The sequence below is a fragment of the Electrona antarctica genome, assembly GCF_951216825.1.
Source record: "Electrona antarctica genome assembly, chromosome: 11".
Taxonomy (NCBI): Eukaryota; Metazoa; Chordata; class Actinopteri; order Myctophiformes; family Myctophidae; genus Electrona; species Electrona antarctica.
The window spans coordinates 1,121,148-1,149,077 of record NC_136792.1 but is presented as its reverse complement, the minus strand read 5'-3'; the positions used below and the strand labels follow the sequence as shown (position 1 = coordinate 1,149,077).

The 27,930-nt window shown below is 44.9% G+C and overlaps 2 protein-coding genes across 2 annotated transcripts in view; both read right to left on the bottom strand.

Annotated features, from left to right (window-relative positions):
* Positions 1 to 27,930, bottom strand: part of LOC306932970 (uncharacterized protein) — a 293,356-nt gene that overhangs the window by 186,349 nt on the left and 79,077 nt on the right. The gene's annotated exons all lie outside the window — the stretch shown is intronic.
* Positions 2,964 to 8,446, bottom strand: LOC306932271 (uncharacterized protein). The gene is made up of 3 exons (XM_079514017.1): positions 8,349 to 8,446; positions 5,980 to 6,124; positions 2,964 to 4,293 (listed from the first exon to the last, which is right to left on the bottom strand). Exons 2-3 carry the CDS (start codon positions 6,086 to 6,088, stop codon positions 3,896 to 3,898), a joined length of 507 nt encoding a protein of 168 aa, XP_079370143.1. The 5' UTR covers positions 6,089 to 6,124; positions 8,349 to 8,446; the 3' UTR covers positions 2,964 to 3,895.

Sequence of the window (27,930 nt, the reverse complement as noted above, 5' to 3'; positions counted from 1 at the left end):
TGCACGTTCAACTTGTGAAACTATGGAAAGAACATCTTGATTGTAGTAAAATATCTAGATATTTTTCTTTACTGCAGTAATGAGGTTGTAGACGTAGAATTTGACAGCCAGACAATCTCTGTATTTAACTGACTAAACTTGTGTCACACTGTTAACATTGTGACAAGAGCTTTTCTCCAGTGTGTTCCCCAGGTTCTATGTTCCCCACCATGCAAAAAAGGTTCTGTGTTCCCCACTTAGAATAAACCTAAACCAGAAACCTAACCTAGTAATTTTAGTAATTCTAGTAAGACTAAAAGTATTTGAGCAACTTAGTGTTACTCTTTGAACAATCCATTGAACTTTAGGCCTGCCTAGGCTACTTAAACTATCTAGTCTTAGCCAACTAAATATGAACACTGGCATAAAATAAACTAAAACATAATTGCTCAGACTCTTCAACAAATGATGGCAAAAACAAACAATCTTTGTTCTGTACTTATACATACAATTTTATAGTATAAAACACTGAAGTCCTTAAACCAGAAACCCAACGCTAACCCCACTTACCCCACCACGGGAACATAGAACCTGGGGAACATAGGGATGACCCCGCTGGGGTCTGTTCAGATTACTTGAATGCCAGAAACTCTTGTCACAATGTTTACACTGAAAAGGTTTTTAAACTCGTCACAATGTTTACACTGAAAAGGTTTTTAAACCCTTGTCACAATGTTTACACTGAAAAGGTTTTTCTCCGGTGTGGACTAGGGATGGAGCTCGTTAATTTTGTATTGATAACGAGCAGCTTATCGAACAGGCTTATCAAGACCACTATCGAGCATGTTCTATCAGCTATAGATCAGTTAATTTGTTATTTTCAGAGTGTTTGTGCCAGGCGTGGATGATTACATTTATTTATTGATCACCTCCTGTCTTGATTGTTTAATGTTGCTTAATGTAAATCATTCTGGATTAAGAGCGTCAGCTAAATGCCTAAATTGTAAACACTAGAATTTCGCGGGCCTTCGGCCCGCTCATCCTAGCGCCACGTGTCGCAAATGGGAAGAAGACCAACCAACTGGGAGGGCGATAGTCGATACTGTTTTTTTGTTGTTGTTTTTTACTTGGAAAAGCAAACATGGCAACCCATGATGTTTTCATATATCCAGTTGGTTGGAAAGGGCAAACTTGGCAACCTGGCTGAGTGGCCCTATTGTTTGTTTTGCTTGTTTTGATTTCCATCTAAAAGCAAGCATGGCAAGTGGCAATGTTTCTATATACCAAGTTGCTTGGATGTCGTAAATGTTGGCAACCTAGCGGGAATAGTATACTGTAGTCCTTTGTACTGTCCTCTACTCCACTCCACTCCACTGTACTGTACAGTATTCCACTGTACTGTACTCCTCTGGTATGCTCTCGTCTGTACTGTACTGTACACTACTGTACTCCACTCTACTCTACTCTACTGTACTGTACTGTATTCCACTGTGCTGTACTGTATTCCACTGCACTGCACTGTACTGTACTGTGCTCCACTCCCTGTACTGTGCTCCACTCCATGTACTGTACTGTACTCCACTGTCCTGTACTACCGTACTGTAGCATACTGTGCTGTACCGTGCTGCTGTGCCCTGTGTATGTGTGTGTGTGCGCACGTGTGTATGTGTGTGTGTGCAGTGAAAAGGGGAGGTGGCGGGGAATGATGAAGTTGTGATGTAATTTGCATCACAGCGAAATGTTGCGCAATAACAGTGTGTCTGGCAAAAGTAATATTTGTACAGTAAATATGACAGTTGCATGGATGCAAAGTAGTGGTTGATGTCTGGACAGGCATGCTGTTGGTGTTGTGCATGGTGAGATGTGTACAAACGGTGTGGTTTGGTAGGAGAAGGCGGACAAAGGACGGGGTGTTGCGCTGTCTATTAGTGTGGCAAGATGATGTCATGGGCCGCTATGCTCCATAACAGGCTTGATAAGCCCAAAGCTTATTGATAACGGTTACTCAATAAGCTTGTTATCGGATTTTGTCGGGTATCGGTTATCGAGCTCCATCCCTAGTGTGGACACGCTGGTGTGTCTTCAGAGTACTTGACCGACTGAAACTCTTGTCACAATGTTTACACTGAAAAGGTTTTTCACCAGTGTGGACTTGCTGGTGTGTCCTGAGATGAGTTGACTGAGTGAAACTCTTGTCACAATGTTTACAATGAAAAGGTTTTTCTCCAGTGTGGACATGCTGGTGTGTCTTCAGATCACCTGACTGTCTGAAACTCTTGTCACAATGTTTACAATGAAAAGGTTTTTCTCCAGTGTGGACACGCTGGTGTCTCTTCAGAGTACATGGATAATTGAAACTCTTGTCACAATGTTTACACTGAAAAGGTTTTTCATCAGTGTGGACACGCTGGTGTGTCCTGAGATGAGTTGACTGAGTGAAACTCTTGTCACAATGTTTACAATGAAAAGGTTTTTCTCCAGTGTGGACATGCTGGTGTGTCTTCAGATCACCTGACTGTCTGAAACTTTTGTCACAATGTTTACAATGAAAAGGTTTTTCTCCAGTGTGGACACGCTGGTGTCTCTTCAGAGTACATGCAAAATTGAAACTCTTGTCACAATGTTTACACTGAAAAGGTTTTTCTCCAGTGTGGACAAGATGGTGTGTCTTCAGATCACTTGACCGACTGAAACTCTTGTCACAATGTTTACAATGAAAAGGTTTGTCTCCAGTGTGGACATGCTGGTGTATCTTCAGATCACCTGACTGTCTGAAACTCTTGTCACAATGTTTACAATGAAAAGGTTTTTCTCCAGTGTGGACACGCTGGTGTGTCTTCAGATCACTTGACCGACTGAAACTCTTGTCACAATGTTTACATTGGAAAGGTTTTTCTCCAGTGTGGACACGCTGGTGTGTCTTGAGATGAGTTGACTGAGTGAAACTCTTGTCACAATGTTTACACTGAAAAGGTGTGTGGATACGTTGGTGTGTCTTCAGATCACCTGCCTGAGTGAAACTCTTGTCACAATGTTTACACTGAAAAGGTTTTTCTCCAGTGTGGACAAGATGGTGTGTCTTCAGATCACTTGACCGACTGAAACTCTTGTCACAATGTTTACATTGGAAAGGTTTTTCTCCAGTGTGGACACGCTGGTGTGTCTTGAGATGAGTTGACTGAGTGAAACTCTTGTCACAATGTTTACAATGAAAAGGTTTTTCTCCAGTGTGGATACGCTGGTGTCTCTTCAGAGTAAATGGAAAATTGAAACACTTGTCACAATGTTTACATTGTAAAGGTTTTTCACCTGTGTGGATACGCTGGTGTGTCTTCAGGTGATTTGACAGACTGAAACTCTTGTCACAATGTTTACATTGGAAAGGTTTTTCTCCAGTGTGGCCACATCCACTTGTCTCCCCCCAATCATCACCGTCTTCAGTGAGTTCATTGTCAGATTCAAGTTTAACTTCCACTTCAGGGCAGTGTGAAGAGATGTCTTCATCACTTTTCACTGCTAGTAATGTCAACATTGACCCAACAGGTTCCTCTGGTCTTTGAAGTAGTTCCTCCTGTTCCCCTTTAACGTGTGGAGGCTCTGGTTCCTCCTGGAGTAGACTGGAGCTCCTCTCCTGTTCAGGAGAAACTTCCTCTTTACACACAACCATGTGTTTAGTTGAGGTGCTGGCCAGAGGCGTCTTTCTGTTTTCATCATCTTCATTTTTTACAGCTACTAATGTGAACATTGACCCATCACCCTCCTTTGGTCTTTGAAATAGCATCTCCTGTTCCTCTTTAATCAGTGGAGCTTCTAGTTTCACCTGGACCAGACTGCAGCTCCTCTCGTGCTGTAACTCTTTAATCTGTGGATGTTCTAGTTTCACTTGAACCAGACTGCGGCTCCTCTCCTGCTGTTCCTATTTAATCTGTGGATGTTCTAGTTTCACTTGAACCAGACTGCGGCTCCTCTCCTGCTGTTCCTCTTTAATCAGTGGAGCTTCTAGTTTCACCTGGACCAGACTGCGGCTTCTCTCCTGCTGTTCCTCTTTAATCAGTGGAGCTTCTAGTTTCACCTGGACCAGACTGCGGCTCCTCTCCTGCTGTTCTTCTTTAATCAGTGGAGCTTCTAGTTTCACCTGGACCAGACTGTGGCTCCTCTCCTGCTGTTCCTCTTTAATCAGTGGAGCTTCTAGTTTCACCTGGACCAGACTGCGGCTCCTCTCCTGCTGTTCCTCTTTAATCAGTGGAGCTTCTAGTTTCACCTGGACCAGACTGCGGCTCCTCTCCTGCTGTTCAGGGGAAACCTCCTCGAAATCTGGAAGGAGGAGAGTAACATCAGCAGAGAGAAGGAGGAGAGGGGAGGTAACATCAGCAGAGAGAAGGAGGAGAGGGGAGGTAACATCAGCAGAGAGAAACACATTGTGTTTTCTGTCACTCTCTGTGATCAGCCTCTCGGTTGCTAGTAGATGAGATACAGCAGCATAATGTGACACATAAATACAACTAAAGAGACACAGGTGGACAAAACCACACAAGACCAGGGCAAACATAGGACAGTATGCATTAGGGGAGACTGTTGTTATGTATTTGCATTATAGAGTCGGATGGAAGTTGGCATAAAAGAGAGTCTGTACCGCTCCGTATGCACCGCCAGCTGAAGGTGCTGCACCTCTGAAAAAAACTACTGATGATTGTGTTAAAATGTATCGTTACATGTATCGTTACAGCCTGCTCTGTCCCTTTTTGTAGACGGCCTTCTGTGTTCTCACGCCAGTCCAGGTCTTTATTCAAATGGACAACGCGTTGCTTTTTTGGGGGCTGGTTTTAAAAATAAGCCACGCCAAGAGAGCTAGCTCCCTTGGAGGAGCAAGATACAGCAAGGTCTTTTGCAGGGTCCTTACAATATGTTTTAAACTCACATGTTCAATGATTGTTTTTCTCATGATTGCATTTGTTTTTTCATGATTACATTTACTATTTTCTGTTATCATATGCATTCTACTCATTACCTTTTTCTATAGCCACATGGTCGGCACCAAACATTTTGAATGCTACGTCCTATGCTAGCTACGTGTGTATTCAGCTCTAGACAGTTCCCTCATCAAAAGGTACTGCTTTAGACTTGTGCTTGAATTAGGCATGTACGTTTACCGTTTTCCTATTTCTTGAACCGTATATGTTTGGACAGTGGACACCTTCCTTGCATGAACAAAAACAAATCTAAATGTCTCATTGTCCATTTCTGTACACCTAGCCAAACAAACTCATTTGCAATGACCTACCAACAGTCATGAAGAAGTGTGTGAAAACATGTAAGGTAGGTGATGATACCAATTTGTTCAGTGGTATAGCAGGCACTATCTAACCTGACTCCAGCAGAGTACACTGGGTTCCCCCCTCCTGCTCCCATCTGGGAACTCTCAGGCAGACTAGATGCTCCGGCCACCAAACGGCCTGGCCAATCAGCGGCAGCTAGAGGCGGGATCAAGGCATACACAGTGTATGCCGCCTCTAGCTGCCGTCACAGTAAGTAACCTGAAACTGGCACGTGTGTTACAATGGAATGTATGTGCCGCGTGTCGAAAATAGCAGATCTACAAGCAGGGGTGTGCTGAAGGCAGCGCGCTAGTTCTGGGAACCCATTGGCTTGAGAGATTAGAGTTCTGAAGCTTTTTTATTTCCACAACAGCTACCATATCACATGCCATGCGGGAGGCATACTATGGTCCGACAGAGCATTGGTTCGACATGCGTCCGCACCTCGGACTAGCGCCTGCTCCCGTGCTTGCGGTTATGGTTAGGTTAGGGTTTGAGGTTTCGGATCAATGAATCATCGGACCAAACACATGCACTAGTCACGCCATGCGCCCCTTGCTGACGTCACGTTGCCAGGCCCTATTAGCTCAGTGGCAAAGATTCCAGCACTTTTTGAATCCATTGTACAACAGGACAGTCAGAGAGGAGCACATATTTAACTAGCTGTAAATAAAACGGTACCTACGCATCCTGTACAACTTTACTACGGGTTGCAGCGTTGCATCAAACAGTCCATGTCCCTGGTCCATCTCCCGCTGTTCCTCTGACCGTGCTGAATGTCTTTTGGAGGCCATCTCTCCTGATGGCGTGAGATCTCCTCCTGTGGTGCCCTGTGGAGATCACCAACAGAAAAGAATGTTTAGTTATCATTCAGCAACCTGACATGCTGTCTCCATCATGGCCATCGGACATAGAGCGCACGCACGCACGCACGCACGCACGCGCGCACACGCACACGCACACGCACACGCACACGCACACGCACACGCACACACACACACACACACACACACACACACACACACACACACACACACACACACACACACTTCAGCCCGGGAAGTGGAGTTGCGGAGGCCCTCTAGGCACGCGGCCAAATGCCGCGTGCCGGCAAACTGATGGCGCGCGGCGGCGAAACAAAACACCGACATTACCATGTCACAAAGCAACATGATTATATAGGCTGTTACCTTGTTAAAAGATATCTTCGAAATTAAGTGTTTTTTTTTTTGTTTTGTTTTTATTTAAAAAAAAAAAGAAACGGCTGGCCCAGACTGGCCGTTCGGGAGTTGTCCCGAATTTCCCAATGGCCAGCACGTCTCTGCACGCGCACAGGTTTGGTGGTCCAAGTGGTTAAACTGAAGTGACATTGATAAATTCCAAATATTAAAGTATTCTGCAGCACCACTGGACTTGTGTCACGGCACCCGCTGGGCTAGTCACTGTAGGCTCATAATTCATATTTTTCATTCAAAACGTACATATTTTTAATTAAATAAAATAACCAATTGACTAGCCTCTAAGCTGGTCAACTATAACCAAATGGAAAAAAAGTTGTTAACTTTAACAACCATAAACATTCAAGTCATATTTTTGTTCTTAATTATAATAAGCTATAGTCCTGCATACAGTTATAGTAGCTGTGCTGGTTTAGAAAGTTAGAAATACTAGACCGGTGTCCGGCTGTAGAGCACCGAGTCGGTACCGATGGAAGTTGGAGATCCATGCCCCACCTGGCTATGCAATACCCGTTGTACCCGCGTCAGAGTACCCGTTCCACCCATCTGTCTGTCTCTTTTATGCCCATAAAAGAGACATGGGCTGTTAATTTTACAGAGTGTAGAGATCGACTACTAGACAATCAAATCAATCTGTATACAAGATCATTTCAGATTTCAGAGAGGGAGGGAAATACTAAATGAACTGTTATCACCTTAGAAGCCCGGAACTATTTAATTCATTTCATCCAGGGTGCCCATCATTTGTAGCGCACAGACCACTTTTACCGGCGCACCGGAAGCTGGTGTGCATGGCTGCGTTCGAATTCATTCCCTATGCCCCATATAGTGCACTACTTTGGGGTTCCGTTATAGTGGGTTTTGTTATAGTGTCCGAATATGTAGTGAGCATTTTTGCACCCTAATGTAGTGGACTGAAGTATCCCACAATGCACCGAGAATTGTAGGGACCATCCGATGGTCACTACAAAAACACAGCGAAGCAAATCTGCCCCATAATGCATTGCGCAAGCTTGCTCTTGAGCACACATGCACACGTGCGCTGCTTCTGCATGCATGCGCTCATTGCGCTCCAACTCAGAAGAGGAAGAAGTTGAACCAGCGAAAGAAATCAACACAAATGTACTTTTTAAACTTTTGTTTCCCCTCTCTTTTCTTCCCTGGCGGATCTCGAAGCTACAGATCTCGAGACAAATGATCTGTGCATTTATTTGCAATTGTTTTATTTTATTTATTTATAATAAAACAATTCATTTGCAATAGTATTACTAATCTGATTAATTGTATCACCCAGGCCCAGCGCATTACATTAGGAGAGGAATGAGTTGCTTGCTGTAGAAGGCCTTATATTTTAATAGTTTTTGGATTAAGGTTGGTGAGGTTGTAAAGCTATGTGCTAAAGTCCAATATACATTTTGTACATGTGTCTCCGAACATATGTTTTATTAATGAATTCCTGCCATTAAAACAAATATGTTATCTAACATTATTTCATTGAATTGCGCTAAACACATTAAAACTTAATTATGTAGGCAGCTACTGTGACAAAAATCTAAGAGTGCATTAATACAAAGATAACTGAATGACCAGACAAAGACGTCAGCAATGATAAGTTCAGGACATGCAGTCAGTGTTCTGCGCTGGCTTTTCAGACGTCTATGTAAACATTACAAAATAAACGGTCAAACTAAAGTCTGACACAATAACTGATACAAAACGACCAAATCCACAAAATTAGCGACCACTGTCACGTGACAGTGTGCATTTCAACAGATCTTACGTTAGTTTCAGGCTACTATAAAATAGTATAACTTACTTTATCAGAGAAACAGCAGCGAGGGACTGAGCTTAGCAGAGAGCTACCACAACTGTTGTTGTGACTGGGAGCAGTGTTAGAGAAATAAGACGTTTGAGTGAAGCCCTGGTCGCTCAAAGCTTGTCCTCTTTGTGTCTTCAACCTGAAGACTTCAGGTTGAAAAGGACAGACTGTCCCTAAAAACGACCAAACTGGTTCAAGTTTTGTTCAACTTTAGCTACAGAAAGTCTGTTGACTTGCACATGCGCACTAGCGCTGGAGCCAGTGTTGCCAACTCTCGTGAGAGAAATAAGCCAACCCACCTCCAAAAACAAGCCAAAACAAACCCAATAATATGCCCATATAATCCTAATAAAAATATTTGATGCATTTATCATTATAAATACTATGTATGTCTATGATAATTAATGTTTTAGTAATGTATTATACTAAGAAATTGCCTATAAAGAAAAGAAAAGGATCTCTGTAAAAAAAAATAAGCCAAAAGTCGCGGGAAATAAGCAGACTTGGCAACCCTGGCTGGAGCGTGCACATAGCATAAACGGTCACTAGGGGGAGCCATGGTACAGCGCAATACTATAATGCAGCATAGGAATACATATATGGTCTGGACTTTTTGGTAGAGAACGAGAACTCACATTTGTAGGCTAATAATTATGCCTAGTTTAGGCACGTAACCAGCGATAAAACAAAGTTTCCTTTGGACACATGTCTTCTTCTTCAGTGGCACAGTGGTCGTCATCGTACACATATTCACATCATGAATACAAGGCCAGTGTGAAATGAAATGAAATGAAATGAAATGAAATGAAATGAAATGAAATCTATATTTACCCAGGGTATCTGGGCTAAGCTCAAGAACTTGTTTCCAGCCAGGCCCTGCTCATAGAACACATTTCATCGTAGTGGTTGATGCCTTGTTCAAGGGCATTTCAGCGGTGGTAATTTTAACGTGTCGGACGGCTGGTTCGAACTGGGAACCTTCCGGTATCTAGACCGCGCCGCTATCCGTTCGGCCACCGCTGCCACCCTGTGTAACAGGGTGGTATAGGCCAGTGTAACAGGGTGGTATAGGCAATGAATTAACCTGTAGCCGTACGTACGCCACCTATAGGGACTTGCGCCCCAGGAATACATTGTAAATGAATACCTTGAGTACTTAATGACTCCTCACACAGTTCCTCTTACATGTATATAAAGGCAGGCAGAAACGTGTTTGCTGCTAACTGCTTAATTTAATAAACGCTTTTGTAGCCTTTATTAAATTAAGCAGTCAGCAGCAATAATGAGTACCACAGACGAATAACAGTCTAAGTCCACACTATTGATCCATAATATATAAATGATAGATAAGGGTTCAGGACAACGAGGCCTTTTCGTGGAGGGGTCAGTCTGAAATTTGGACTTTATTATGGAATTAATTTATCAAAAGTAAGACATTTCATTATTCAACAATAATAGATGCATCCAAGAGAATATAAAATGTACTTAGTAGGCTTACAAGGAGGGATTAGATACCAGTAGGACACTTCAGTGGAACAGTATAGTCTATTAAAACGTTTGTTAAAATGTGTTTCCAACCAACAGGTAGGCCATCAGGGGTAATAGGATGGTAGGCCTATTGGCCCAATGTGCCAAAAAAACCAAAACACAAAACCAATAAGGAATAACACAACAATAAACAAAGGGTTCAGGTGGCCATACGACCCTTATAATTGATAAGCAGTTGGTGGCTTGCTCTCACACCGACAGTTGCTCAATGGAGAGGAGTGTGGAGATCATGTGGATGACTCCCGTAGGCGTAGGCTATATAACCCCCAGCAAAGCAGCAGTCCATCCATCCATCCATCCATCCATCAACAGCTTATCCGTAGTCGGGAGGCGGGGGCAACAGCTCCACCAGAGAGCTCCAGACTTCCCTCTCCAGAGCAACATTAGTAACTTCCTCCTGGGGGATCCCAAGGCATTCCAAGGCCAGTGAGTCGATTTGTTTCCTCCAACTGCACTTTGGTCTGCCCCGGGGTCTCCTCCCAGTGGGACATGCCTCGAGGACCTCCCTAGGGAGACGTCCGAGAGGCATCCTAACCAGATGCCCGAACCACCTAAGCTGGCTCCATTCCAGGCGAAACATGAATGTAATAACAGCAACAGAGTACAGTCAAACACTGGGATAGCACCCGGTTGTAGTGTCAGTCCTGAACTTGACACAATGCACTAGCTGGTTGCTCTTTCTTTCTTTCTTTCTTTCTTTCTTTCTTTCTTTCTTTCTTTCTTTCCTATACACACAGAGGAGAGCCAAGGCCGATTCTACAAATGACTTATTTTCAAGTAGTTCTCTCAAGATGTTTCAATTTGTTTTAAATAGCAGATTTACGAGCTTGTAGATCTGCCATTTTTTGCCAAAATTGGAACTGGAACAGAATAAAAATTTAAGCTGATAAAAGGGTACTCTCTTCTGATTGATAAAATGCATATTCTGTTTATCACTTACTCTACCTTCAACCCATGTGAATGGGTGAATGTAATTCACAATCCTTGTGGACTCTTGCAATATGGTCAGTTTGGTCACTGGAACTTAGTCTAGCACGTATGTGCACTATGGGCTACGTGCAATAAGGACTACTATGTGCACTATGGGCTACGTGCAATAAGGACTACTATGTGCACTATGGGCTACGTGCAATAAGGACTACTATGTGCACTATGGGCTACGTGCAATAAGGACTACTATGTGCACTAGGGGCTACGTGCAATAAGGACTACTATGTGCACTATGGGCTACGTGCAATAAGGACTACTATGTGCACTATGGGCTACGTGCAATAAGGACTACTATGTGCACTATGGGCTACGTGCAATAAGGACTACTATGTGCACTATGGGCTACGTGCAATAAGGACTACTATGTGCACTATGGGCTACGTGCAATAAGGACTACTATGTGCACTAGGGGCTACGTGCAATAAGGACTACTATGTGCACTATGGGCTACGTGCAATAAGGTCTACTATGTGCACTATGGGCTACGTGCAATAAGGACTACTATGTGCACTATGGGCTACGTGCAATAAGGACTACTATGTGCACTATGGGCTACGTGCAATAAGGACTACTATGTGCACTATGGGCTACGTGCAATAAGGACTACTATGTGCACTATGGGCTACGTGCAATAAGGTCTACTATGTGCACTATGGGCTACGTGCAATAAGGACTACTATGTGCACTATGGGCTACGTGCAATAAGGACTACTATGTGCACTATGGGCTACGTGCAATAAGGTCTACTATGTGCACTATGGGCTACGTGCAATAAGGTCTACTATGTGCACTATGGGCTACGTGCAATAAGGTCTACTATGTGCACTATGGGCTACGTGCAATAAGGACTACTATGTGCACTATGGGCTACGTGCAATAAGGACTACTATGTGCACTATGGGCTACGTGCAATAAGGTCTACTATGTGCACTATGGGCTACGTGCAATAAGGTCTACTATGTGCACTATGGGCTACGTGCAATAAGGTCTACTATGTGCACTATGGGCTACGTGCAATAAGGACTACTATGTGCACTATGGGCTACGTGCAATAAGGACTACTATGTGCACTATGGGCTACGTGCAATAAGGACTACTATGTGCACTATGGGCTACGTGCAATAAGGACTACTATGTGCACTAGGGGCTACGTGCAATAAGGACTACTATGTGCACTATGGGCTACGTGCAATAAGGACTACTATGTGCACTATGGGCTACTTGCAATAAGGTCTACTATGTGCACTATGGGCTACGTGCAATAAGGACTACTATGTGCACTATGGGCTACGTGCAATAAGGACTACTATGTGCACTATGGGCTACGTGCAATAAGGACTACTATGTGCACTATGGGCTACGTGCAATAAGGACTACTATGTGCACTATGGGCTACGTGCAATAAGGACTACTATGTGCACTATGGGCTACGTGCAATAAGGACTACTATGTGCACTAGGGGCTACGTGCAATAAGGACTACTATGTGCACTATGGGCTACGTGCAATAAGGACTACTATGTGCACTATGGGCTACGTGCAATAAGGACTACTATGTGCACTAGGGGCTACGTGCAATAAGGACTACTATGTGCACTATGGGCTACGTGCAATAAGGACTACTATGTGCACTATGGGCTACGTGCAATAAGGACTACTATGTGCACTATGGGCTACGTGCAATAAGGACTACTATGTGCACTATGGGCTACGTGCAATAAGGACTACTATGTGCACTATGGGCTACGTGCAATAAGGACTACTATGTGCACTATGGGCTACGTGCAATAAGGACTACTATGTGCACTAGGGGCTACGTGCAATAAGGACTACTATGTGCACTAGGGGCTACGTGCAATAAGGACTACTATGTGCACTAGGGGCTACGTGCAATAAGGACTACTATGTGCACTATGGGCTACGTGCAATAAGGACTACTATGTGCACTATGGGCTACTTGCAATAAGGTCTACTATGTGCACTATGGGCTACGTGCAATAAGGACTACTATGTGCACTATGGGCTACGTGCAATAAGGACTACTATGTGCACTATGGGCTACGTGCAATAAGGACTACTATGTGCACTATGGGCTACGTGCAATAAGGACTACTATGTGCACTATGGGCTACGTGCAATAAGGACTACTATGTGCACTATGGGCTACGTGCAATAAGGACTACTATGTGCACTAGGGGCTACGTGCAATAAGGACTACTATGTGCACTATGGGCTACGTGCAATAAGGACTACTATGTGCACTATGGGCTACGTGCAATAAGGACTACTATGTGCACTATGGGCTACGTGCAATAAGGACTACTATGTGCACTATGGGCTACGTGCAATAAGGACTACTATGTGCACTATGGGCTACGTGCAATAAGGACTACTATGTGCACTATGGGCTACGTGCAATAAGGACTACTATGTGCACTAGGGGCTACGTGCAATAAGGACTACTATGTGCACTAGGGGCTACGTGCAATAAGGACTACTATGTGCACTAGGGGCTACGTGCAATAAGGACTACTATGTGCACTATGGGCTACGTGCAATAAGGACTACTATGTGCACTATGGGCTACGTGCAATAAGGACTACTATGTGCACTAGGGGCTACGTGCAATAAGGACTACTATGTGCACTATGGGCTACGTGCAATAAGGACTACTATGTGCACTATGGGCTACGTGCAATAAGGACTACTATGTGCACTATGGGCTACGTGCAATAAGGACTACTATGTGCACTATGGGCTACGTGCAATAAGGACTACTATGTGCACTATGGGCTACGTGCAATAAGGACTACTATGTGCACTAGGGGCTACGTGCAATAAGGACTACTATGTGCACTATGGGCTACGTGCAATAAGGACTACTATGTGCACTATGGGCTACGTGCAATAAGGACTACTATGTGCACTAGGGGCTACGTGCAATAAGGACTACTATGTGCACTATGGGCTACGTGCAATAAGGACTACTATGTGCACTATGGGCTACGTGCAATAAGGACTACTATGTGCACTATGGGCTACGTGCAATAAGGACTACTATGTGCACTATGGGCTACGTGCAATAAGGACTACTATGTGCACTATGGGCTACGTGCAATAAGGACTACTATGTGCACTATGGGCTACGTGCAATAAGGACTACTATGTGCACTAGGGGCTACGTGCAATAAGGACTACTATGTGCACTAGGGGCTACGTGCAATAAGGACTACTATGTGCACTATGGGCTACGTGCAATAAGGACTACTATGTGCACTATGGGCTACGTGCAATAAGGACTAATATGTGCACTATGGGCTACGTGCAATAAGGACTACTATGTGCACTATGGGCTACGTGCAATAAGGACTACTATGTGCACTATGGGCTACGTGCAATAAGGACTACTATGTGCACTATGGGCTACGTGCAATAAGGACTACTATGTGCACTAGGGGCTACGTGCAATAAGGACTACTATGTGCACTAGGGGCTACGTGCAATAAGGACTACTATGTGCACTAGGGGCTACGTGCAATAAGGACTACTATGTGCACTATGGGCTACGTGCAATAAGGACTACTATGTGCACTATGGGCTACGTGCAATAAGGACTACTATGTGCACTATGGGCTACGTGCAATAAGGACTACTATGTGCACTATGGGCTACGTGCAATAAGGACTACTATGTGCACTATGGGCTACGTGCAATAAGGACTACTATGTGCACTATGGGCTACGTGCAATAAGGACTACTATGTGCACTATGGGCTACGTGCAATAAGGACTACTATGTGCACTATGGGCTACGTGCAATAAGGACTACTATGTGCACTATGGGCTACGTGCAATAAGGACTACTATGTGCACTATGGGCTACGTGCAATAAGGACTACTATGTGCACTAGGGGCTACGTGCAATAAGGACTACTATGTGCACTAGGGGCTACGTGCAATAAGGACTACTATGTGCACTATGGGCTACGTGCAATAAGGACTATTGCACTATGGGCTACGTGCAATAAGGACTACTATGTGCACTATGGGCTACGTGCAATAAGGACTACTATGTGCACTATGGGCTACGTGCAATAAGGACTACTATGTGCACTATGGGCTACGTGCAATAAGGACTACTATGTGCACTATGGGCTACGTGCAATAAGGACTACTATGTGCACTAGGGGCTACGTGCAATAAGGACTACTATGTGCACTAGGGGCTACGTGCAATAAGGACTACTATGTGCACTATGGGCTACGTGCAATAAGGACTATTGCACTATGGGCTACGTGCAATAAGGACTACTATGTGCACTATGGGCTACGTGCAATAAGGACTACTATGTGCACTAGGGGCTACGTGCAAAAAGGACTACTATGTGCACTATGGGCTACGTGCAATAAGGACTACTATGTGCACTATGGGCTACGTGCAATAAGGACTACTATGTGCACTAGGGGCTACGTGCAATAAGGACTACTATGTGCACTATGGGCTACGTGCAATAAGGACTACTATGTGCACTAGGGGCTACGTGCAATAAGGACTACTATGTGCACTATGGGCTACGTGCAATAAGGACTATTATGTGCACTATGGGCTACGTGCAATAAGGACTACTATGTGCACTAGGGGCTACGTGCAATAAGGACTACTATGTGCACTAGGGGCTACATGCAATAAGGACTACTATGTGCACTATGGGCTACGTGCAATAAGGACTACTATGTGCACTAGGGGCTACGTGTAATAAGGACTACTATGTGCACTATGGGCTACGTGCAATAAGGACTACTATGTGCACTATGGGCTACGTGCAATAAGGACTATTGCACTATGGGCTACGTGCAATAAGGACTACTATGTGCACTATGGGCTACGTGCAATAAGGACTACTATGTGCACTAGGGGCTACGTGCAATAAGGACTACTATGTGCACTATGGGCTACGTGCAATAAGGACTACTATGTGCACTAGGGGCTACGTGCAATAAGGACTACTATGTGCACTATGGGCTACGTGCAATAAGGACTATTATGTGCACTATGGGCTACGTGCAATAAGGACTACTATGTGCACTAGGGGCTACGTGCAATAAGGACTACTATGTACACTAGGGGCTACATGCAATAAGGACTATTATGTGCACTATGGGCTACGTGCAATAAGGACTACTATGTGCACTATGGGCTACGTGCAATAAGGACTACTATGTGCACTATGGGCTACGTGCAATAAGGACTATTATGTGCACTATGGGCTACGTGCAATAAGGACTACTATGTGCACTATGGGCTACGTGCAATAAGGACTATTATGTGCACTATGGGCTACGTGCAATAAGGACTACTATGTGCACTAGGGGCTACGTGCAATAAGGACTATTATGTGCACTATGGGCTACGTGCAATAAGGACTACTATGTGCACTATGGGCTACGTGCAATAAGGACTACTATGTGCACTATGGGCTACGTGCAATAAGGACTACTATGTGCACTATGGGCTACGTGCAATAAGGACTACTATGTGCACTATGGGCTACGTGCAATAAGGACTACTATGTGCACTATGGGCTACGTGCAATAAGGACTACTATGTGCACTATGGGCTACGTGCAATAAGGACTACTATGTGCACTATGGGCTACGTGCAATAAGGACTACTATGTGCACTATGGGCTACGTGCAATAAGGACTACTATGTGCACTATGGGCTACGTGCAATAAGGTCTACTATGTGCACTATGGGCTACGTGCAATAAGGACTACTATGTGCACTATGGGCTACGTGCAATAAGGACTACTATGTGCACTATGGGCTACGTGCAATAAGGTCTACTATGTGCACTATGGGCTACGTGCAATAAGGACTACTATGTGCACTATGGGCTACGTGCAATAAGGACTACTATGTGCACTATGGGCTACGTGCAATAAGGACTACTATGTGCACTATGGGCTACGTGCAATAAGGACTACTATGTGCACTATGGGCTACGTGCAATAAGGACTACTATGTGCACTATGGGCTACGTGCAATAAGGACTACTATGTGCACTATGGGCTACGTGCAATAAGGACTACTATGTGCACTATGGGCTACGTGCAATAAGGACTACTATGTGCACTATGGGCTACGTGCAATAAGGACTACTATGTGCACTATGGGCTACGTGCAATAAGGACTACTATGTGCACTATGGGCTACGTGCAATAAGGACTACTATGTGCACTATGGGCTACGTGCAATAAGGACTACTATGTGCACTATGGGCTACGTGCAATAAGGACTACTATGTGCACTATGGGCTACGTGCAATAAGGACTACTATGTGCACTATGGGCTACGTGCAATAAGGACTACTATGTGCACTATGGGCTACGTGCAATAAGGACTACTATGTGCACTATGGGCTACGTGCAATAAGGACTACTATGTGCACTAGGGGCTACGTGTAATAAGGACTACTATGTGCACTATGGGCTACGTGCAATAAGGACTATTGCACTATGGGCTACGTGCAATAAGGACTACTATGTGCACTATGGGCTACGTGCAATAAGGACTACTATGTGCACTAGGGGCTACTTGCAATAAGGACTACTATGTGCACTAGGGGCTACGTGCAATAAGGACTACTATGTGCACTAGGGGCTACGTGCAATAAGGACTACTATGTGCACTATGGGCTACGTGCAATAAGGACTACTATGTGCACTATGGGCTACGTGCAATAAGGACTACTATGTGCACTAGGGGCTACGTGCAATAAGGACTACTATGTGCACTATGGGCTACGTGCAATAAGGACTACTATGTGCACTAGGGGCTACGTGCAATAAGGACTACTATGTGCACTATGGGCTACGTGCAATAAGGACTATTGCACTATGGGCTACGTGCAATAAGGACTACTATGTGCACTAGGGGCTACGTGCAATAAGGACTACTATGTGCACTATGGGCTACGTGCAATAAGGACTACTATGTGCACTATGGGCTACGTGCAATAAGGACTACTATGTGCACTAGGGGCTACGTGCAATAAGGACTACTATGTGCACTATGGGCTACGTGCAATAAGGACTATTATGTGCACTATGGGCTACGTGCAATAAGGACTACTATGTGCACTAGGGGCTACGTGCAATAAGGACTACTATGTGCACTAGGGGCTACATGCAATAAGGACTATTATGTGCACTATGGGCTACGTGCAATAAGGACTACTATGTGCACTATGGGCTACGTGCAATAAGGACTACTATGTGCACATAGGCGGCGGGTGTGTAAGGCTAGGGAAGGCTTAGCCTTCCCAAAAATGTTGCTGGGTATTTTTTTAATATATATAATATATGTGCGCAGCATTATATAGAAGGCTATTGTGTGTGCGTGTGTTGTCGCTGCCCCCTGGTGATCGCTGATCGGGTCATATGATTGGCTACTTGGTAGCCTTTCTATTCTTTCTTGGTAGCCTTTCTTTTCTCTTCCTTCCAGTCGCTTTGTAGCAAACAGACTAGTAGCGCGCGCTGGTTTGTTTTGGAAAACAGCAAAACGCAAAATGGATATAGCCTACGCCCTACGGTCTTTTTCAAGGCAAAGATAAAGTAATTCAGAACTAAGAAGAAGCTGTGAGTCCGAGTCGGCTCGGCTGTCAGCACTCAGCAGCACCACCAGTGACCGCACGGTTCACAGTTCACACCACTGCAGCAACACTGACACGTTCAGCGGAGTGGCTGCTGTCTCTGTGCCGTCTGTGAAGAGCCATGCGCCGGGAGGGGCAGCAACACCGCCGGGTAATCTCCACACTGACTCGAAACTTAAGAATACCCATATCGGCCAAAATATCCCAAAACAATGCCCGGGGAACTTTAATTAAAAGCTAGATGCAGTGTCTATAATTGGGTCAAGGGTGTTGCTTTCGTGAGCAATGGTGTACGAGATTGGTAATAAATTGGTCAAAGTAACTAATTTTTAGACCATCTGGGGGAAATAAATAAATAAATTTGCGCGGCCTCGCTCCGCTCGGCCGCGAGAGTTGCCCCCCCCCCCCACGCAATTCTAGCCTACCCAAAGGTAAAATCCACCCGCCGCCTATGTATGTGCACTATGGGCTACGTGCAATAAGGACTATTGCACTATGGGCTACGTGCAATAAGGACTACTATGTGCACTATGGGCTACGTGCAATAAGGACTACTATGTGCACTATGGGCTACGTGCAATAAGGACTACTATGTGCACTATGGGCTACGTGCAATAAGGACTACTATGTGCACTATGGGCTACGTGCAATAGGGACTACTATGTGCACTATGGGCTACGTGCAATAAGGACTACTATGTGCAATATGGATCTGGACAATATTGTCTATTCTTTATTTATCGCATGTTTGCAGATGTGAAAATATATTTCGCTGTACTGCACTGTACTGTACTTGTACTGTACATTGACCATACATTTAATCTCATCTCATCATCTCTCATCTTTGTAAAGCGCCTTGGATAAAGGTGCTATATGAATGCACCATTTACGCACGCACACACGCACGCACCATTCTTAATTGTGTCTCTAATAGAGAAAAAGGCTCCCGTCTTCGCTGCAGTTGTCGCTGATCTTCCTGGTGAGGCGGATGTTCTGCTTCCTCTCGGTCAGGTAGCGCACGTAGAAATGCAGTGGCGTGCACAGATAGACACTAGGGGTGCTAGAGCACCCCCTGCCCTTTTGGCAATGTGCCCTTTTGAAAAAAAAAGAAATTTTTTTTTTTCAAAAATAGCAAACCTACAAGTTCATAGCGCGCCACTCGGTGGCGCGCTATGAGCTTGTAGATCTGCTATTTTTCAATAGCTAAAGCATAACATAATGCTAACACCAAAAGGGGTTCCCGCCCAAAATGGATTAAGGCAACCGGCCGGTTCCACGCGCTGCACAAGGTGCCCTTTTTTAACTTGAGCACCTGCCCCTCTAAATGTCTGTGCACGCCACTGTAGAAATGGTTGGGGCTTTCCACATGGATGACCTGAACCAACTGGCGCTCTGGAAGAGACACATAGTTAGTACACGATGAGATGCTTCATCTGTACGTGTGTGGAATTGATCTGGTTTCATTAAGAACACATAACACAATCCCTCACGTTACCATAGGCGGTAACGTGAGGCCAGTGCCAACAGAATGAACGATATAAGCAGAGAAGAAGAAGCACTGACTATACGGTCCCGAATGACCCTGAAGTGATAATCGTCCATTGTTGTGCCAGGGTCGCGGAAGTGTTCCAGCGCCAATCGTCTTAGAATATAGATACAAGGTTTCTGGCCAACAGTGATGATATACAGTAGCCTATACAGTCGAGTGGCATTTCCTCCATGCAGTACCTGTCCTACATGCCTGTTTGGCAGCCGTTGTTCCCGTTTCCTTTTTCCCCCATGGTGGTCTTCCTCTTATTGCTGGCCGTCCCAGGAGCAGTGGGTGGCAGAGCGGCGTGAGGCGGAGCTGCAAGGAGGACCAGAGAGAGGTTATTGCTGGCCGTCCCAGGAGCAGTGGGTGGCAGAGCGGCGTGAGGCGGAGCTGCAAGGAGGACCAGAGAGAGGTTATTGCTGGCCGTCCCAGGAGCAGTGGGTGGCAGAGCGGCGTGAGGCGGAGCTGCAAGGAGGACCAGAGAGAGGTTATTGCTGGCCGTCCCAGGAGCAGTGGGTGGCAGAGCGGCGTGAGGCGGAGCTGCAAGGAGGACCAGAGAGAGGTTCCACATGTTTTTAAGGGCCGATTCATACTCCTATTTTACCGCTGTTTCGGCGCTGTAGTGCCGAAATGATTTCGGCTCGTCAGACATTTTCAGTAGCACCGAAGAACCCCCCCCCCCCCCCCCCCCCCCGAACCTCAAATGACGTCACATTGTAGGCTCTACAGAGCCGAACCGACTTTTATTCGGCTCTAAAATAGGAGTATGAATCGGCCCTAAGGCGGAGGTGCAAGGAGGACCAGAGAGAGGTTCCACATGTTTTAACGGTGATTCAACCTTTTTTTCATATCAAGGTCCATTTGGTTACCAACTCTCCATTTAGCTGGTCCCCTCAAGGACCATTGGTGGTCCCCGGACCACTGGTTGAGAACCACTGATTAAAATTACCCTAGTAATATAATTTCTTGACCAGGGTCAGCAAATGATATCGTTTCCTCTCCACACCAAGTCTCTTCACCAAACAATTACTGATCTACCATACAAGCTCACTACGCCTCGTAATGCATTCTAAGCTTGTAGATCAGCTATTTTTTGGGATGTTTTCCCATTATGAAATGTCCAGAATAGGGAACGCTACTAGGGCGCTAGTGTTTAATAATTATAATTCTTCCTTTTCTTTGCCATTTTCATCATTTACATTTTAGGCATTTAGTTAAGTGCTCTTATATAAAACATTTATTCTGTGATGGTTGAGCTCTAGAGGTGGTCTCCCTGTTCAGAGATGCTGGCTCTCACCTTTCACATATTTATGGCCGAGGCAATTATGGAAGAAATTAAAAGCATATATTGAACGCACATCAAAAAAACATCCTTGAGGTCATTAAACTTATTGCCAAAACCGTTTTCATGTTGAAAAATGTTCATACATTTTTAAACGTAAAAAAAACAAAATAAGATGATCTACAAGCTTACAACACGTCACGTGTGGCAATGTTTTTCATGGCTGGAAATGCCAAAACGCGCGCATGCGTGTTTTTCATGGCTGGAAATGCCAAAACGCGCGCACGCGTGTTTTTCATGCTTAGAAATGCCAAAACGCGCGCATGCGCGTTTTTCATGCCTGGAAATGCCAAAATGCGCGCACGCACGTTTTTCAAGGCTGGAAATGCCAAAACGCGAGCATGCGCATTTTAGATGCCTGGAAATGCCAAAACGCACGCATGAGCGTTTTTCATGCCTGGAAATGCCAAAACGCGCGCATGCGTGTTTTTCATGCCTGGAAATGCCAAAATGCGCGCACGCGCGTTTTTCAAGGCTGGAAATGCCAAAACGCGAGCATGTTTTCCCACTGCAGAAATGCGAAAACGCGCATTTGCATGTTCTCACAGTGCGGAAATGCGAAAATGCACATTTGCATGTTCTCACAGTGCGGAAATGCGAAAATTGCAGCATTGGTACTTTTACTTAATTAAAACAATTGAGTGCTTTTTCCACCTCTGCCGTTACGTAATCAGCTGTGTGGCGACTGCGCCACCGACTGTGCCCCAAAGGCATCTAAACTCATCAGGTGTGTCCCAAATGACAGCCCCTTAGAGACGTTACGGAATCAACACACACACACACACACACACACACACACACACACACACACACACACACACACACACACACACACACACACACACACACACACACACACAGTGGTGTTATTGAATTAACCCAGGCCTTAGAGGCCATTGAAATAACATATAGAAACATACAATAACACCAATTAAATATCACATGGGTCGATGCCTTGCTAAATGAACTGTTCTGATGCAATTGTTTACTTCACAAGATTGCCAATAGTAACACCTTTAATACCGTCCAATTTCCTTGCCTAAAATGTGACATGAAGAGTATAATAATTCATATGAAAATGTGCCAAAATGATGTATTTGTTCATTCAAAGTAAATTAAGTGAATTAAGTGAATTCAAATTCAAAGAATTCAAAGTAAATTAAGTTTCATGATTCTGAACCCACAATTTGGCCATAGCCACTTGCGCAAATTTGTGCCCAAATGTGCTGACCTCATCACATTTGTGATGACAGCTATGGCCGTTTTTAGCCCAAAGAGTATTTTTCGTGCAAAACGAATGCTTGGAATGGATTCAGAATCATGAAAAACCCCTAGTTTGACATGACAATGTATAACAAACACAAAATAAATCATATTTTCCTCAATAACTGCATACAATCTGAATATATTATTCAGAATCAAAGTGAAAAACTTTCAGCACCATATACATGAGGCAAGTAGTGAGGAGCGTGGAACTTAGGATCTGACGCCCACCCCGCAGCCGCTAACCATAGCAGACCTGTCACTTTCTGTCTTAACACCTGTTGAGGGTGTGGAAACACACACACACGCACGCACGCACGCACGCACGCACGCAATAATGTATGATATAATGAGGCAATGAATTTCCTTCAGTGTAACTTATTTCAGAATCCTTATAACCATTATTATATCATATATAAAAGGATACATACATACATACATACATACATACATACATACATACATACATACATACATACATACATACATACATACATACATACATACATACATACATACATTTTAGGTATGCGGTATAGTAAAAACAAGTGGTGTCCACTGATTAAATGCTGTCCATCTGTACAGTGATGAGGGAAAACCAGATCATTACAAAACGTTTTTGAATGATTCTGACCTGAACTATGGCTTCAGGTAGCCCAGTTGCCACAGTCAGAGTGTCTTTCGTCTCTTAAGTCTTTTGTTTCTTTTTGCGGATTTAGTCATGGCAGTTACAGTACAATGTTTCTTAGCTTGTTTCGTTGGGTTTTTTTGGATGCCCAGTTGGGTTTGGAGATCACTGTCGAAGCGCTTGGCTAGCTTGGACTTGCATGGACAAGCATGCAGTCTGTCAGTCACTGTTTCGTACAGTGTGTTGCTTTTATCTTCTCTTTAAAGGTATATTCAGTGATTTCACTTAATTCAAATATCATCTCTTTTTTGTTTTGTTGTGATCATCCTCCCTACTATAGAGTGTGCTGACCATATAAGGAGTTCCTCCCTGTCCCCAGTTAACCCCTGGGGGTCAAAAAACCTTAGGTTTTGTTTTTAGCTAGGTGGCCCAGCCTTCATCCAATCGGTACTTCCGCCAATCATGATCGAGCGGGGGGCGGGCCTTGGTGTTTGTGCTGTTGGCCTGTTGCGTGTCCCCCCACTGTAGTGCGTGTGCATGTGCACATCTTGTTACCGGGGCGGACCAGGTTTTTTTCCAAATCACCCAAATCACTGAATGCTCCTTTAATTAATCCTTTACCTTCGTCCTGCTGGATTGATTCATCCGACGCGGTGTTGTTTTTGGCAGCAAATTTTGATTTTAGTTTAGTTTTAAGTCTTTTGAATAGTTTTAATTCAGTTTTTGTCACATTTTAGTCACCTAGAATGTGTTAGTGTTAGTCTAGTTTTAGTCGACTAAATGGCATGAGATTTTAGTCGACTAAACCTAGGGTTGATTTAGTCGACTAAAATGTATTTTGGCGGGCCTTGATGCCGTCGTAATGACTGATTTCACACTTGCTGAAAATAGCCGATCTACAAGCTCACAAGTTGTGAGCTTGTAGATGTCCACTAGTCCCTTCCTAACATTTTAGTCTAGTTTGTATTTGTCGACCAAATTGTCAATATATTTAGTCTTAGTTTTAGTCATCATAGCTTAGTTTTCATTTAGTTTCCATTTAGTTTTCGTCAGTGAAAAAAGGTAGTCGACGGACATTTTCCGTCATAGTTTTAGTCGACAAAATCAACACTGATGCGACGTGAGAAGGACGTATCTCCGGTCATAAATCACTTCCTGACACAGAGGTCCCGATTCTGACACCATAAAGACGTCAACGAGGAGTAACTTCAGTGTCTATGGGGCGACTCACACCTTTAAAACATTGATGCATGCTTGTATGAATGTTGTAAGTGTCAATGCATTTCCAATGGAAGTCACATGGTTTGATACAACATTTTGGACTACAAGCTGTTGTATGGCTTTCGGCTGTGTTTCGACTGCGCCCCTCCCCCTCATACAACACAAATGTTGTGTCAAACCATGTGACTCCCATTGGAAATGCATTGGGGCAAGATGTATCACACCCTTTGTATACAACAAGCCTGTTGTATACAAAGGGTGCATTGATGCATGCTTGTTCTATGAATGTTGTGAGTGTCATGCGTCATGTGTGTCACGTGAGCCCCAATGCATTTCCAATGGAAGTCACATGGTTTGTAGTCCACATTTTGGACTACAAGCTGTTGTATGGCTTCCGGCTGTGTTTCGACTGCGCCCCTCCCCCTCATACAACACAAATGTTGTGTCAAACCATGTGACTCCCATTGGAAATGCATTGGGGCAAGATGTATCACACCCTTTGTATACAACAAGCCTGTTGTATACAAAGGGTGCATTGATGCATGCTTGTTCTATGAATGTTGTGAGTGTCATGCGTCATGTGTGTCACGTGAGCCCCAATGCATTTCCAATGGAAGTCACATGGTTTGTAGTCCACATTTTGGACTACAAGCTGTTGTATGGCTTTCGGCTGTGTTTCGACTGCGCCCCTCCCCTTCATACAACACAAATGTTGTGTCAAACCATGTGACTCCCATTGGAAATGCATTGGGGCAAGCTGTGTCACACCCTTTGTATACAACAAGCATACATCAGTCTGTTGCGAAGGTGTGAGTGAGGCCTATACGTGCAGGAGGAAGGAATGTCCAGGACGAGGAATTATCTCAAATTAACTTATTTACTTTATAGAGAAAATGTAAGCGCTGCAGGGATCAGTTATAGTGGCTCTTAGATGGGTGCTCTGTGGTAATACACGTACAACCATTTATAGACTAGGAACTTTATCTTTAATTGTCAGAATGGCAGTGATTTTACAAAAAAGTGTTCAGTGTGCTCTAGCTCCGGTGCAGAGGAACGTAGGTCCACACCAAAGTGTTCAGTGTGCTCTAGCTCCGGTGCAGAGGAACGTAGGTCCACACCAAAGTGTTCAGTGTGCTCTAGCTCTGGTGCAGAGGAACGTAGGTCCACACCAAAGCCAAAGTGTTCAGTGTGCTCTAGCTCTGGTGCAGAGGAACGTAGGTCCACACCAAAGTGTTCAGCGTGCTCTAGCTCCGGTGCAGAGGAACGTAGGTCCACACCAAAGTGTTCAGCGTGCTCTAGCTCTGGTGCAGAGGAACGTAGGTCCACACCAAAGTGTTCAGTGTGCTCTAGCTCTGGTGCAGAGGAACGTAGGTCCACACCAAAGTGTTCAGTGTGCTCTAGCTCCGGTGCAGAGGAACGTAGGTCCACACCAAAGTGTTCAGTGTGCTCTAGCTCTGGTGCAGAGGAACGTAGGTCCACACCAAAGTGTTCAGTGTGCTCTAGCTCTGGTGCAGAGGAACGTAGGTCCACACCAAAGCCAAAGTGTTCAGTGTGCTCTAGCTCCGGTGCAGAGGAACGTAGGTCCACACCAAAGTGTTCAGTGTGCTCTAGCTCTGGTGCAGAGGAACGTAGGTCCACACCAAAGTGTTCAGCGTGCTCTAGCTCTGGTGCAGAGGAACGTAGGTCCACACCAAAGTGTTCAGTGTGCTCTAGCTCCGGTGCAGAGGAACGTAGGTCCACACCAAAGTGTTCAGCGTGCTCTAGCTCCGGTGCAGAGGAACGTAGGTCCACACCAAAGTGTTCAGTGTGCTCTAGCTCTGGTGCAGAGGAACGTAGGTCCACACCAAAGTGTTCAGTGTGCTCTAGCTCTGGTGCAGAGGAACGTAGGTCCACACCAAAGCCAAAGTGTTCAGTGTGCTCTAGCTCCGGTGCAGAGGAACGTAGGTCCACACCAAAGTGTTCAGTGTGCTCTAGCTCTGGTGCAGAGGAACGTAGGTCCACACCAAAGTGTTCAGTGTGCTCTAGCTCTGGTGCAGAGGAACGTAGGTCCACACCAAAGTGTTCAGTGTGCTCTAGCTCCGGTGCAGAGGAACGTAGGTCCACACCAAAGCCAAAGTGTTCAGTGTGCTCTAGCTCCGGTGCAGAGGAACGTAGGTCCACACCAAAGTGTTCAGTGCGCTCTAGCTCCGGTGCAGAGGAACGTAGGTCCACACCAAAGCCAGCAAGCGTCACAATCACAATGCAAGAACAAAACCGGACAACTAAATCTCCCTCCACAGACACGTACCCGCCCCCACATACACGTAATCAAGGTGAGCTTATATATTGGAATATAAGAGAATCTGAGTCTCTTCTACAAGTGTGAACTGGCCAAGAGGCAGAAACAAAATTACACTTCAATACTACATCGTATATGTCAAATTACAAAACAGCCAAATAATACATCCATGACATAATTGATTAATGAATAATGAATTGCATTTTTATAGCGCTTTTCCAAGTGCTCAAAGCGCTTTACAATGGTTCATTCATTCATTCATACATTGGGAGGTGAAGCGGCGAACAGTCGACACCAGCGTCCTCACTTCCCACATTCACACACCAACGGTGGCGAGCTCACACCGACCGACTCATTGGAGGCGATGTAGGGTTCAGCGTCTTGCCCAAGGACACTTCGACGTGTGTGGACAGGATGAGCCGGGATTCGAACCGCCGACTCAGGGATCATTGGACGACCTGCTCTACCTCCTGAGCCACAGCCGCTCAAGAAACCTATACAAAGTATACAACAAATCTGCAGAAGGAGAAGAGACTGGAGCAGCACGGACATTTAGAGCGTCTCTTCTCCTTCTGCAACTCCAGTCCTTGTACCTGTGAAGCACCGGATCAACTCCAGTCCTTGTACCTGTGAAGCACCGGATCAGCCGTTTTAGGCTTGAGGCGCGTTGGTAGACAACAAATCTCTAACAATGGTACACTAACAATGACCGGGCGCAAGAAAGAGTAAATACATAATGTACATATTAAAACAGGAAAGAAATAATATCAGGGCCTATGCAAAGGCTAGTAGCCTACACTATTTTGAAACTTCTGAGGCCTTTAGTCTAGCATTACACTAACATGGATTCACTCTCGCTTCCTCCCCGATAGCATAGCGACAACTTTGCAATGTTTGCACGTAACTCGATATAACTTCAAACCAAACGTGGGTGAAACAGTACAGGCACTGTGGTGGGGGTGTGGGGGGGGGCATGGCACCTGAATGCCTGGTGACGCGCGGTTACAGATGGCCATGTCCTGTGACTCCTGTCTGAATTAGTCAAGGCCAAGGACAATGTTACAATAGCCTACTGCACCGCATATGATAAAAAATAAAAAAAAACAACGGGTCGCGCGCGTGTCAGT

What these genes read in the sequence shown, in the direction of transcription:
- LOC306932271 (XM_079514017.1), bottom strand. Translation starts at nt 6,088, where the DNA reads ATGGCCTCCAAAAGACATTCAGCACGGTCAGAGGAACAGCGGGAGATG. An exon ending in AGTAAAGTTGTACAGGATGC is followed by an intron (nt 4,294 to 5,979) that starts GTAGGTACCGTT and finishes TCCTCCTTCCAG; the next exon opens with ATTTCGAGGAGGTTTCCCCT.